The 13859-nt window shown below is 38.7% G+C and overlaps 1 protein-coding gene across 6 annotated transcripts in view; it reads right to left on the minus strand.

Moving 5' to 3' along the window:
* The window catches only part of LOC104150249 (synphilin-1), a 112813-nt gene that overhangs the window by 25076 nt on the left and 73878 nt on the right, over positions 1-13859 (minus strand). For all 6 annotated transcript variants that reach the window (XM_068924766.1, XM_068924767.1, XM_068924768.1 and 3 more), the window contains 3 exons: positions 6903-7765; positions 5069-5248; positions 1888-2001 (listed from right to left, as the gene is read on the minus strand). In XM_068924766.1, the coding sequence (XP_068780867.1) occupies positions 1888-2001; positions 5069-5248; positions 6903-7765 (1157 nt within the window). The remainder of the gene's footprint in view (positions 1-1887; positions 2002-5068; positions 5249-6902; positions 7766-13859) is intronic.

A 13859-nucleotide genomic window follows, 5' to 3' on the forward strand; every position in this document is an offset into this window, starting at 1 on the left:
TTAACATAGGAGCTTTGATATAAGCCCCCTTTGCTGCTCACATAAAATGATATTTACTGAAGAAGAATATGGTGTGTATGTACAGTGCCTGGGGAAATCAGGGATGGGTTGACTCTGTTAAAAAATGATTGAACAACAGGTCTTCCTTGTAAAAACAATACTCTTGTAATTCTGCCAGACCAGTGTTTACGCAGATTATCTCTTGTGTAAGTAATGGTAAAATAAATTAAACCTTCTAGGACAGTGCCAACTCTGCATTTGAATTTCTCAAGAACTTTTTCTTCTTAATACAGTTGGGTAAGATAGTCTGGCTTCCTTTCACCCTCAGTGTTCTGTTAAGTCTGCAAGACGTTTATGGATTTTTTTATATATATATATATGTAAAGATAATTGACATTACATGTGAACTTTTTTTTGGCATTCAGTGAACTATGAAAATTTGGCAGCAATTTTTATATCACCTTTTTACATTTCATGGGTGGCTGATTGTAGCTGGTGTTTCTTAACTGGTGGAGCTTCCTTCCCTGCTCTGAACAGAATATAGTTACAGTGTGCCAGATCTGCTCCTGGCAGTAGAAAGCATAACTTCTCTGAAAAAAACAGAGCTTCACTGGATTTAGGTTGTATAAACATCTTTAGACATGAGGGCAAAATTAGGCCAACTCAAAACAAGACATGAATGTAAGTTCACATTAAGCTTTCTCTTCCAAACTTTCTTTACAGGCCAGATTTGTCACAGAAAGGACAAAATCAATCAGCATCTCCAGCAGGGTCCTAATTTGCACCAGTAACGTGCACAGTAGCTGGGAGGCAGAGAGGGAATAGCACTTTGGTCAGTGTGTGAATGAGGGCCTCCGCGTTGCCTCAGGAAGCACAAGGAAAAGGGGAAGACTTCCAGCTTTCTGACCTTGCACACCTGCCTGCTCTCCTTCCCTCTCCCTCAAGTAAATCCATGGTTGGACAGTACGAATTAAAAGCAGAAACATGCCACAATTGTTTTATGATATTCAATAAGAATCTCATTTGCACAGGGAAAAAAACCAAAAACTGATTTTCTTAAGAGGGGCGGCTACTTTTTGCTTGTTCTCTCTTTATCGGTAAGAGAAAAAGAAAATTGCATTGGGTGAGAAAGCGGCCCATCCACCAAAGACATTAGAGAACAGTAACGGATCACTATTCCTTCCATATGAGATCCTGGACAAGCTCCTTTGAAGAGGGGTTATTGCAAGGTCTGTTTAGGAAAAACAGACTTTGCGGGAAGAGAATGCGGCGCGATTAAGCGGTCTATGTTTCCCCAGATGCTAGCAGAGCACTCAAATGCTGAACTCTTGAGGTTTCCCATCATTAGATTTATAGATAAGTTAGGTGTGGAACAGGATAAGTTTACAACACATTTTTATACGTAATTCTCAATAAAACTGGCTAGAGCTAGACAGATGATGTTCAAGTTTCACCACACTTCACTTCAGTGCCAATATACTGAATTCTTAAACTGTCACAATTTGCCAAAATTTTTTGAGATGAGTCTTTCTTGGAAAAGGAATGTGAACTATCCCAGAGTGTTTGATGATTTTCTGATGTGGCCAAGGAGACCTCTACGCACCAGAATGAGATGACTAAACTCCTGTGCTGTTCTTCAATTGATAGGTTAGCCTAATGTGTCATCTAATCCTCTCCTTGCCATTACTGAAGGTTTCAAAAAAATGACTTAAGGGGGTATATACTGAAAAAACAAGCAGATTAAATGGGAAAGGCTCATGCTATATTTTAAGTAATTATGAACACCTGCATTTAAAAGCCTTATGCTTATTTGGCTATTAAGATGCTTTCAATTCAAACTGTTGTATGAGCATATCAATCTCTGTAAAAAGTGAATGAAAGCCATACCTGACCATAGCAACCTGCATAATGAATAAGGCTTGGGTGATCTTTTGAGCAACTTAATTCTGCAATAGCTTCCGTTTCGCTCACCATCCACCGAACGCACTCCAGCTGACCGTTCTAAATAAAGAAAAAAAACGTTAAAAAAATGCCACCTGCTTCAATCCCAAACACATCTACTAAACAGGGAAAGGCTTATCAGAACCACTAATAGGTTACAACATTCTAGTTTGTTTGAAAGTTTGTTCTTTTTATTTACTCTCACATAATGCACTTGTTTATCCTGCTGTCCTGGATCAAACACAGCTTGGCTATTGATATTACTCTGTTAGTTTAAACTTGCCCAACATTTTTCATCTTTTCCCTCCTAACACTACAGTTGTCTATGCATATTGGTACAGAACTTTTGCTGAGCGGCACCACTGGGGACACCAGCTCATGAGGCAGTGAAATGGTATTACATACACTATCTGCCTTCTACTCTCAGATCATTCAGAAGAAAACATAGTTCTGCTTCCATCACTCATACAGCAAGGCTCAATGATTAAATGAGACCACTCCCTGAACTGGAGCGAACAGGCTCTCTCCCTACGCACTGAAGACTTCACTGTTCAGTAATTAAACGCATGCCAGGTTATTATTAGGTACTACTGGTAGTATCTGAATACCTAGTCCTCATGGACTAGGACCTAACTGTGACACTGTACAAACACAAACTGGAAGATGGCTCTTGGCCTAAAGACCTTTTACACCCTGGGCCCAAGATTCTCAAGCTGCTGTGCACACTGGTAATAGTGTGCAAGTTACTGTGAAGCAGGATGTGGATGCTGCAGAAACAGATGAACATTTCCTTCAGAGCATGCTTGTGGCCTAGTGTAAAGACAAGCGTTTTTATCAGCTTCTCTGGCTGCTGCAGTGACCCCTTTCAGCAATGATATCTGGGTAAAAGCCGTTTGGCATAACCACATTCTGGCCTTCTACTTGATTTTTCTATGGTCATTTCCACAAAGGCCATGTTATTCCTTATAGCTAAAAAAAAAAAAAAAAAAAAAAAGACATTTCAAGTGCTTGGTAAAGGTTTCACATGGGTCAACACACAAACATACAAAGCTGTTTGCAGGCATAAAATGAGAAAAAATATCCTAGGAAGGAAAGAATTTTTCATTTCAAGTTTCAGGTTGATTGTTATAAAAAAACAAGAAAAAGAATGTAATAAATATTAACCCACTTAAAAACAATATAGGAGAAAGAAAAAAATTACAAGAAGATTTGTTTGGTATTTGTCTTACTCCTTGCATATGTACCATGTGCACAGATATACACACACATAGACACCACTTCTACTTTACTTACTTTCCTCTATTTCTCTCAATTTCAAAAATGAAGTAAAATAACGAAAACAACTGTGTTCTTTTAAACGCTACAGAAAAAGCCTCATATATCAAATCAGGGTTCAAATATTAGTTAGCACAGATAACTTTATAGATTTGTTGTGCTTTCCTTTGTATCACAACTGAGTAAAATCTTATGGTAATGAATTAATAAAATGAAGTACCTGCTAAATAATACAATTTTGCTAATTTGTAGGAGATTTTTCCACAGATGCTTTAAATAAACCAAATAAAACAAACTGCTAATATGGCAATATGACTGGCCATAACGTTATCCCTTTATTTTCACTCTAGCTCATAACTCAAGCTCAGAAGGAGATCCTCAATTAAATGCGACTGTTGTAATTAATTCATTCTTTATTGGAAAATGTTGCACGTGATCAGTAAATTGTCTACAGAAACCCTCTTCCATTGAAATCTATGTTCCTGCATACAGATTTTCTTTCCTTCTGATAGTCATGAGTCTTACAGAACACGGGTGCATTTCCCACGCTATACACTATACTATAACATTAGTGGAGTTATAATAGTATAATCTAAGAGCAAGAAGAATAAAAAGTCGATTCTACCAGTGTCCCAAACATTTTGGAAGTAAGGAGCAGGAACTATGAAGTTTATTTATGACAAATAATTTTCAGGTTCTGAGATAGCATTTGCAATGACCCAGGACAACTCTGGCCGTGCAGGTCATCGTCAGTAACCCTTGTGCCCAAGCACCATCACATTCAGGAAGAATTCAGCGATATTTACGTAAATTTCTGGAAATATGAAAGCGTGTCCAAAATGTTATAAGCCAGCCTTTGGAGGGAAAAAGACAAGACGTGCTACTAGCTTATAAATAGATCATCTTCCCAGGTTAAAAAAATAAGAGAGAAAACCATTTCCAACTAAAACTGTAAGACGACTTTAGACTGGCAGACCGTAGCAATTCAGATTGGACATGGGCCAGGCTATTGAAGCTACATGCCTTATTTTATAAAAGCAGTTCAGTCATACAGACCAGCTAGATACCAGTTTAATTTCTCATTCATATAGGGGGGAGGGAGAGGAGGGAAAGGGGAAGATCCCTGACTCTTGCCCTAAGATACTGTGTCAATGGAATGGCTGTCACCTCTGAAAGAATAAAAGTAGTTTCCCCACACCACTATATTTCACTAAAGCACAGCAACACTGTGCATCTTCCCATTTTCCTATGTAATAGGTTTTCCTGTAAGTTTGGGCATTAATTTTTGCCATTTATGACAGGTTGTTCTGTAAGATGCAAATTTTAACTTTGATGCAATTGCTCTAAACTCCGAAGAAGTTTCACCTTCAGATGTGAAAGGCCACTGAAAAAAGCTATTGTTAGAAATAGTCGAAGTGTTATCAGGCTTTGCAAATACATTCTCATGCTTGTCTTTCAAGGTTATATATTGTACATATCTGTTACAAAAAAAAAAAAGAAACTTCTATATTGTCTAAAGAAACAATTAGGTCTGAACTAAATAAAAGTTCCTTGAAATATAACAAATATTTTTTGAGCCAGCTGACTGAATTAAAAGTGGATATATATGCACTGACAACAACGTATGATGTGCCAGTGGTTTACAACAGACATTGTATCTTGCATAGTAATGCATTTTTGTTTGCTTATGTGGTACCAGGCAACTGCAGAAACGTTCTTTTTGCTCTAATTTAACAAAACCTTTGAAAAATAACACCCTGTTGGATGCATTACTTACAGCCATCACAGAGAGACACTAAATCACCTTTATGTCACATGAGAGACAGAGAGAGAGAGAGAGAGAATGAATCACCTTTATTGCTAACCCAGCTGGAGTTAGTTGTTCAATGTTTCGTTCATTCAAACAGTCTTCCCCCATCAAGGAAGTGAGATGCTGCAGGCATTCTGCATGTCCATGTGATGCTGCTATGTGCAACAGATTGTTGTCATATTCATCATGAATCTTATCCAGATTATCTGCTGCTAAGTGTGGCTGTTAAAAAAAGAAATGGTTAAAAATTTCATCACATCAGTCACAATTAGGGATAAAAACACACACAGAACGTTAAATCTCACAGTCCAAGATATAAGTCAAAGATATTTTCCTACAGGCACATTCTTTTATAACTCTCAAAAATCGGAGCTTTTCACTTCTCTGGCTACTGATACGAGATAGGACAGAGGGGAAGGATGCCTTGATTCACTGCGTCGTTTCTCTCTTCCTAATGTAATTGCCACGTAACAATGCAAGGTCTTGTGTAGCTTTACATCTCCTTACTAGTTCGTTCAGCAACGTTAACTGCAAATACGCTCACATTTTCAAAATTTCTGTCTATTTTGCAGTTGGTTCCTTTTCTTTCTTTTTTGGTATTATACTGATGAGTAATTGAGCAGAAAACATTCATGACTCTTAAAAAAACGTTCGTACTTTGCTCACCATAAAAGTGGCAGCTTGTGCTAAGCATAATCTAAAACGTAGTTAAAATACAGGAAAGAAGCCTTTTATTTGGTAGCTTGTTTCCATAATGAAATTTGTATTATAGTATTCTCTTGGAATATTGAGCAAAGTACTACACAACCATGACCTAATATATTAATCCTGCCCAAATTTAATTTTAAGACAAAATAAATGGATTGAGAAACTCCAGAAGGGAAAGGGAAGAAGGAAGACAGAGTTAAGGATTAACAGTGATAAGTTCCTAGAGTTGCGCAGACTTGCCAGCACACAACTCATTCAGTCTACTTCACTCAGATGTTTTGGCCTGTTCAGAAAAAAAAAAAAAATTATTTATCTATCTACCTAAGACAACCTTTTTTAATTCCCATTTTTTTGATGAATGTTTTTCTTTTTTTTTTTTCTGACTGAGCACTCTAATATACCCTTCTGCCTCTGTCTAGTCTTTGAGTAAGCCTGCCTTTGTCTTTGCTGCTATGTTAATAACATGTCTTTGTGCCTGAGGTAGCTGGTAAACAGAGAAGCTAAACAAAAATCTAACAAAAACATTCTTACACATACACTATGCCTCCAACAGCCCTTCTGAGCGGTGATCACGTGTTCTGTGTCATTGTGCTAACTTGCACCTAGTTACTTTGGAAACCATCATTGATAATGTCTGATCAGAGCACTAGACCTAACTAAAAGCTCCATATGGGTCAGAGGCCAATGAGGCTTTAGAGAGAAATCCTGCCCAAGAATGCTGTTGCAATACGTAGGCGTAAACACTCCTGAATAATAATCAGAATACAACAGAAGCCCCTCTGTTCCTACGGTCAGCCTCTAAATAGCAACCGAGGTAAACCGCCAATAACTGAACAAAGTAATCTACAAACGTCATGAAAGGCAGAACTCGATTAAGATTTAAAATTAATATTCAAATGATCTCAAGCTTTAAAACCCTGCATTTTATATGGTATCAGTTTACTGCATGAGCTAGCAATCTTATCCATGCTTACATAAAACAAATATATTGTTTTTGCTACGTATTTGATTTAAAGATTAAAACTTGCTGTTTGGAAACCCATATGCTCAATTTCTAAGGTGAATACAAGACAAAGAGAGCAGCAGTGCAAAATACGGACTTCATCAGCTTTGCTGGCTTTATCAGCCACTCTAACTCTACATGGATTATGAAAGAGATGGTACTTACCAGTAACGATATTTGGCCTTCCTTTACAATGTTTAAGATGCTCTTACTTTTTTTCACCTCTTCATTCCTCTCTTCTGGGCCCCCTGCACTACTCCAGCTCATATTCAGTTCCTCAAGCTGCTTGCTTTCTGCCACTGCTGTCTGCAGGTGAAAAGTTCTCAGGTGGCAGTTTGGCATACTCTTCTCAGTTTTATGAGCCTGAGGATCAACAAATGTCCTGCTGAGGAAGCCCTTGCTCTGGGCTTCAGATTCATGGACAGAGCTACATTTAACTAAAGGCTGGGAAAGCTCTAATTCTTCCGTTAAATGCTTGTGTTGCTCAAGGACAATGGGCTGCGCTTTTCTCAGCTGAGAGCCTTTCACGGGGGACAGAACGCAAAACTGTGTCATGCCAGTGGGCAAGGTCTCTGTGTTCCCTGCCAAGCAGCTCTTTCCACTGAGACCGTTCACTGTTGAACACACACCCAAAAGTTTTTTCTCAGGAGCCACCTTTGTAAATGGAACAAGTTGCTGGCTTGACTTAATGTAAGGCACATCCAAAATTTCATCCATATCCAGGTCATAGTGCTCGAGCTCCCCAACCAGAACAGCAGGCTCAATGTTTTTACTTTTAAGGTTCTCTCCTTCTCCTGGGCTCTGGTCACCATCCGGAGGTGCAGACTGAGAATCGCTGCCTTTCTGGTATTCCCCCTTCTGGTTCTTTTGGTCATCGCTTTCATTGTTCTCGGAGCTCTCCGGCTGGTGCTTCAATGGGGAGACCCTCTTCACAGGTCTGAATTTATTACACATATCTGCAATTCCTGTTGGTTTCTGCGCATTTCCGATAAGAGTTGAGACCCCACAGCTCCAGCTGGTGCCGGAAACTACAGAAACAGAGCAATGTAATTGAGAAGTGTTTATTATGACATGATACAGTACCCTTTAAAGATATACCTGGCCAAACGCTAGGTACAAGAGTTACATAACATGCTGCACTCACATCTAAGCAGATTTAATGACAACTCTATTACAACAGTTGAAGAACTTGACGCTCCAGAAAAAGAAATATTCTTCAGATAGGAAAAAGGTTTACTCACAAAGTAATTTTAATCAAGTTTACTTACAAAGTAATTTTAATCAAGTAATGGACACCAGTAAGAGCCTAGTGGCATTCCTACTGGCCTTATGCTAGTTTGCCTTCTGCTATTTTTATCCCACAGAGATGCATCAGAAGAGCAGGAGGACTTTCTAGGAAGTCAGCAACAGGGTTGGTCAGAATTTCTTTTTCCTTGAAATTTTTTTAGTGGATTTGTTTTAACAACTGCAACAAACTTTTTTTATTTTTTAAAAGGCCTGTTTTCTCTGGAAGGTGGATTTTCCTTACAAGAGCTGGAAAATCTGTTTTCACCTGAAAATTAAACCTATTTATTTGGGTATGATGTCTCATTTTCCATTTCTCTGTATCTTGGGCTTCTCAGTCAAACTTTCCATCCCATAATGTACATATATATAAATATACATACATACACACACACACACACACGCATACACCTAGCTCTGGAACTTACAGATCATTATCTGCAGTACACTGCAGGATATAGCGTTCACCCAGGGGATTGACTTGGAGAAGGCTCACTCCTTTTGCACTTTCACCCTTTCACACAGTCCCAGTTTGTGACATTCACGATCTCCATAACCAGCAGCACACCAGCAAAGAGTTTCCTTTATTTGTAATTTTCAGTAGGGTGACTCCACTAAAACCACTAAAGCCTTTAGTCTCTTTTTCCTTTTGATGGCCCTTTTAATGTATACCAAGGGTTCACGTATTCTCAAAGTCAGGAAGACAATTCAAACATAGCAGATTTATTACACGTTAACTACATATCAGGAGGATCTAATTTGTGCTCAGAAACACACTTTGCCATGAACACCCTCCTAGGAAAACAGATATAGGCGCTTTCAGTAAAACATTAGTGTTTGAAGTGAAAGATTAGTATAGCTTAGTAGTTACGAAGGTCTGAAAATTACCTTAATACTTTGGAAAGAGCTCAGAAGTACATTTCCCCAGAAAAAAAATTAAAAATTATAATAATAATCAAAAGGCATGTAACTTAGTGGGCCAATACAAAGAACGCACTGTACAGACTTATTTATGCATTGTATAAGATTCTAGGTTCAAAGGCCTACACTTTTATGTTGGTTTTATTTACATGTGAAATTTTTTCCAAGTGATACAGGGAAATGGACACCATATGTTTCCCAGCTGTTTTGTTCTGACAGGAACTATTAAGCACTCTGTATGGAAATGAATTCTGTCTGAGTTTTATGAAAACACTGCTTTCAACACAGGGGTCTAGACAGAGAAAAAGTCATCAACATTTTGTTTGTCGTCACTTTCTTTAAACTTACATTTATTCTGTTGCTAGGCTGAACAGGCTCTTTCCACTTTCTAACCTTAATAACACATATTTACATAAACCACTGACAATAAAACTGCAAAATCTGACACTGCAAAGAAGCAACAACCTTTCTTACAAATCTGTCTTTGATCATTGCAGCCATGTATTTCTCTTTTCTTTCACTACAATCAGAGCAGAGGGAGGCACTGCTGTTTCTTTGTTTTTCTCCCCAACATGTCGGTGGAACAACTCTTTACAAACACTGGCTCTAGAAAAGCAAACTGGAACATCCAGAACAATTAGCAATGTTTTAATGAACTTAGGAACATATTCTTTACTTAATTAGGATGATGAATTTACAGTGCATTTAATAAAGGATTAGAATATGGCATTTAACCACATAAGCAGCGGGGAGTAATGCAAATCAGACCAGCGGACTCAATACTACTTTGAGCTAATTTCTGTTTCTTGGGTGCTGTATATGCTGTACCCAAGCTTAGGCTCTCCCTATAAACAAGATTGAGACCATACCCGGGCCAGAGTGGACCAGGGCACGGATGAAACCCTGAATCTTCTCCACTCTTTTTACGGACGTTTGTTGTTGTTACGCAGAAGCAAGCAGTGCCTATGTCCTCCAAAGCACCAATACGGCAGGGGTTGTTATGTGAGTAGTCTTTAACAGCTGCTCCAGGAAAAAGCCTTTTGCTCATCTCTCCACACTTACAAAGTCAGGCAGAGGCCACTGAAAGGCTAGGTCAAATAAATACTAACTGTTTGATTCCTTTATAAACAACAGCACAAGATGGTCTGTGTTTAAGGCAGAAGACTAGAACCTGGAGCAGCTAACTTGATTCCAAAACCCATCAAATGATTCTCATACCATCTTGGATGAGCCACATCGCTTCTGTGCGCTAGTATTTCACCTATAAAAAGGTGACGACAAAATTTCGTATTTCCGAATGTGGTGTCAAAACTCGTTCCATAACTTTTATGCAGTAATGATGAGACACTTAGCTAATACAGCCATGGGATCATCCAAGCACAAAGAGAAAGGAACAGAAAAACTGGGAAGACTTTTCCCTGACATTAATAAAGAAGCATAATGCTGCCTGATGGAGCTGAGGTGGCAAAGCATTTCCTCAGTACTAAGGAAAATGGTGTCTGACAAAAATCTGCAAGGTCAAATCTGCAAAAGTAGATCCTGGCCATATATTGGGCTCTCTGCTCTTAAGGAAGACAAAATAGAAGAAGTGAATAAAGAGGCTTGTAGGTATATTCATAGTTTTTATTTTTTGCATGCAACCTAGAGCTACTTTGGGGGGAATAAAAAGGGTCAGAAAAGGGGTCAGAAAAGGGGTCAGAAAAGGGGTCAGAAAAGGGGTCAATTAGGAAGCAACTTCTCTGGCAATTTAATTGCTTCATCATCTTTGATTTCAGAAACCAACATTTATTTATGTGGACCTTTCTAAAAAAGACCCTTATAACACGTTTTCAACCGGAAGTTGAAAGTAACTGGAGTTAAGCTTACTTCAGAGCATTCTTCAATGCCATCTTTGTATCCAGACAGCGGAGGGGTGTGAGGGAGAGTTTTATCTGGTACATGAGCGCCTGTGGGTAATTATATGAGTTTTGTCCAGTCATCAAGGTTGTCATACACAAATGAAGCCTTACCCTTGCGACAGGCAGTTTCTGTGATGCTTACAGTCTAATGCCAAAATGTTAGAATTCCTTTAAACTGTCCCGAGTATAAAGGAAGATAATAAAGGACTCAACTTTTCAGCTCAATAGGAAAACTACTATTGAAATTCTTCTCTGATGTGCATGCAAGAGCATGCAGTAGCATTCTTTTGTCGCTCATAGCTTCATGACACAAAACAGGAGGTAGCAACGGGCTGTATATCATACATCAGAACCATGATGAGATGAACTGAGGATACCGAAAAGTGATACTGAAAAAGATGCTGTGATGCAAGATCTTCATGGATCCACCTAATAAGGAATCGGGAACTATTCCCAGTCACCGAGCACTGACTGATTGTAGTTCTGAGGGAATGGTCAAACTCCTAACTGCCTGTTTTTGTCACCATCATCACAGACTCATTCAGGTTTAAGCTCTGACCAATATTCTGTAGTCATGTCCGCTGCTGCTCAACAAGTGGGCCATACAACTGGCAGTAGCACAGGCAGGCAACACAACGGATACAAAGATTCGAGCCAGTTGCAGATCAGCTGGCAAGGGAGTCACGTTGTTCTAAATCACTTGTTAGCTACACAGCAACCTTTAACAGGAATGAAAATGAGCATCAATTCACTCCTGTTCTTCTGTGAGTTGGATCTGACAATCCCATTGCTATGCTGTATCCCTCACTGAAATCCTTGAGCCTTTTTAGCCTACTGTCCCCTCTTCTTTCTCAGGAGGGACACCAGTATCTCATGGTCAGCTGAACCACTGTATAGAAGGAAAAAACAGATGACTTTCCTTTATCCAACAGCTATGAAAAATCAGTCATGGATGTCATTAATGCTGCTTCTGCCCAGCAGCCTGATCTGCCACAAAACTGTGCTAGCTCTGAATTGTCCGTATTTCAGCCTTTTGGTTTCTGTGAACTCCATACCTGAGCAGTCAGAAAACAGAGGAAAACTGTGAGTAACGGAGAACAGTGTCCTGCTTGGGGCCTGGAGCTGAAAGCCAGTCATAGAATATGATGAGACTATCTGCTGCTTTTATCATACCTAATAGATCTTTCAAATGTCTATGAATCTCTGAGGCTGAATCATAGTTATTTCTTTTTGACAAAGAATTGCCAGCACTACAATTGCTCCTTTCACTACACTTCCTCAAGGTAACTGGCTTGCAATGTTTTTAATGCAGCATTCATTAGGGAGAATAGGTTCTTAGGTGACCTGATGTAACATGCCAAGATGGCCTTCAAATGCTCCTTCTGACCTAAGTTATTCTATGATTACAACATAACCATCCTGCAAGCAAAACCAGCTTGCAGGTAGGAGGAAGACTGCAAATAATGTGTGAAACTTCCAAAGACGTAAAAGAGAATGGGGGAAAAGCTTTTACCCTAAGAACTCGTCAACACATAGCCAGAAATCTTCTGGTACAAAACAGTGGGAGGTATTCCCTACCCTTGCTGAGAACACAGCAACGAGCTTCTTTACTGTTTAGGCTTTGATCGCCTACAAACAAAAGCAATCTCTGTTAGACTGGCTCCATCGCTACTGAAAGACGAATGCATTCAAATGACTATCTGAAATACCTCCTCCTTGCTCTACAAATTCCATTATTGTGGGGGTTACTTTCCATCATCGTTAAGAAAGGCTGGCCTCAGTATTGACAACAGTCTATGTCTATAAAATATTTTTTTAAACACAGTAATTCACCATACAACCATTTGAGGGGCCTGCAGTAAGTATATGCACAGTTTCACATGTTGAGTTTTACCGTCCTTTCAAAGGAATGCTTGACCTTCCTCCTTGTGATAGGACTTCAGAAGAGCCTCTTGAATCAATTAAGACTTGTACTCATTCCAGGTCCATTTAGAGCACTGTGACTCTGACTTTGTTTACAGACACCAAGGTGTTGTCTGCACTAGGGAAATTTTCAGAAAATTTCTTACATCTTTAAACACTGATTCATCTCCAGTAATTGCAGCAATATTAGATCTCCAAGAGACGGAGGAAGGGATGTCCTTTACACATGAATAACATAAAGAAAATGAGTTCTGAATATCCTTCTGTTTACCATTTAATTAATATCACTGAAATCATATTTAACAATTTTAACTGAAGGTGGCACTGTTTTACAGTTTTAATATATTAATAACTTCCAAGAGTACATTTCAGGTTTCTTTAACGTAAGTTCTGCAGCATGAGAATCTGAATTAAAGAATGACCCTGCACAGAAGAGGAACAAAGTGGTTTTGTTCCCATTTGCAATTGAAAGCGAAGCCATTGCAAAGAAAGAAAGGGTTAGGAAATGAAACCAATGGGGATAAATAATAACTCAAACTCCATCTTTTCCAGGTGATCCATACATTAATACAAGCCTCACCAAATGAATAATTTTCCTTATCTTGGCTTGAGGAAGAACACTGTAAAAGCTGTCATTTCTAAAGTAGATCTTGTAAAAGAGGGAAACAAATTTTCAAAATGGACAAATTGAGGTCTCCCAATTCCAAACTGGGGTTACCCTTCTCCATATTGATCTGGGAATTTAAATGGGTACTAACAAGGGAAGTTCTAATGAAAAATTCGAAGAGGTCATCATGGCACATAATGTGTAAAATGGAAAGACCAAGGATACAAGTTTGGAAAAGAGCCTTTATACCTACCACAAGTTTCAATGCATATTCATGATTCTAATTATTGTTTTTTCTGAGAAAATCCTTCAGTTTTCTACAGCCTTTTCAAAGTCTGGTGGACTTACCCAATCAGTTTTGTATTGTTCCAGACATATTTACCTGGGACATATTTGGAACATAATTCTCAGAAATTAATGCTATATAAATAATGCTGACTCCATATCAAAGCTTTGCTTAAATTTGAGTTATAGTTAAAAAACTACCAA

This window comes from Struthio camelus, chromosome W (genome assembly GCF_040807025.1).
Source record: "Struthio camelus isolate bStrCam1 chromosome W, bStrCam1.hap1, whole genome shotgun sequence".
NCBI classification, from domain to species: Eukaryota; Metazoa; Chordata; class Aves; order Struthioniformes; family Struthionidae; genus Struthio; species Struthio camelus.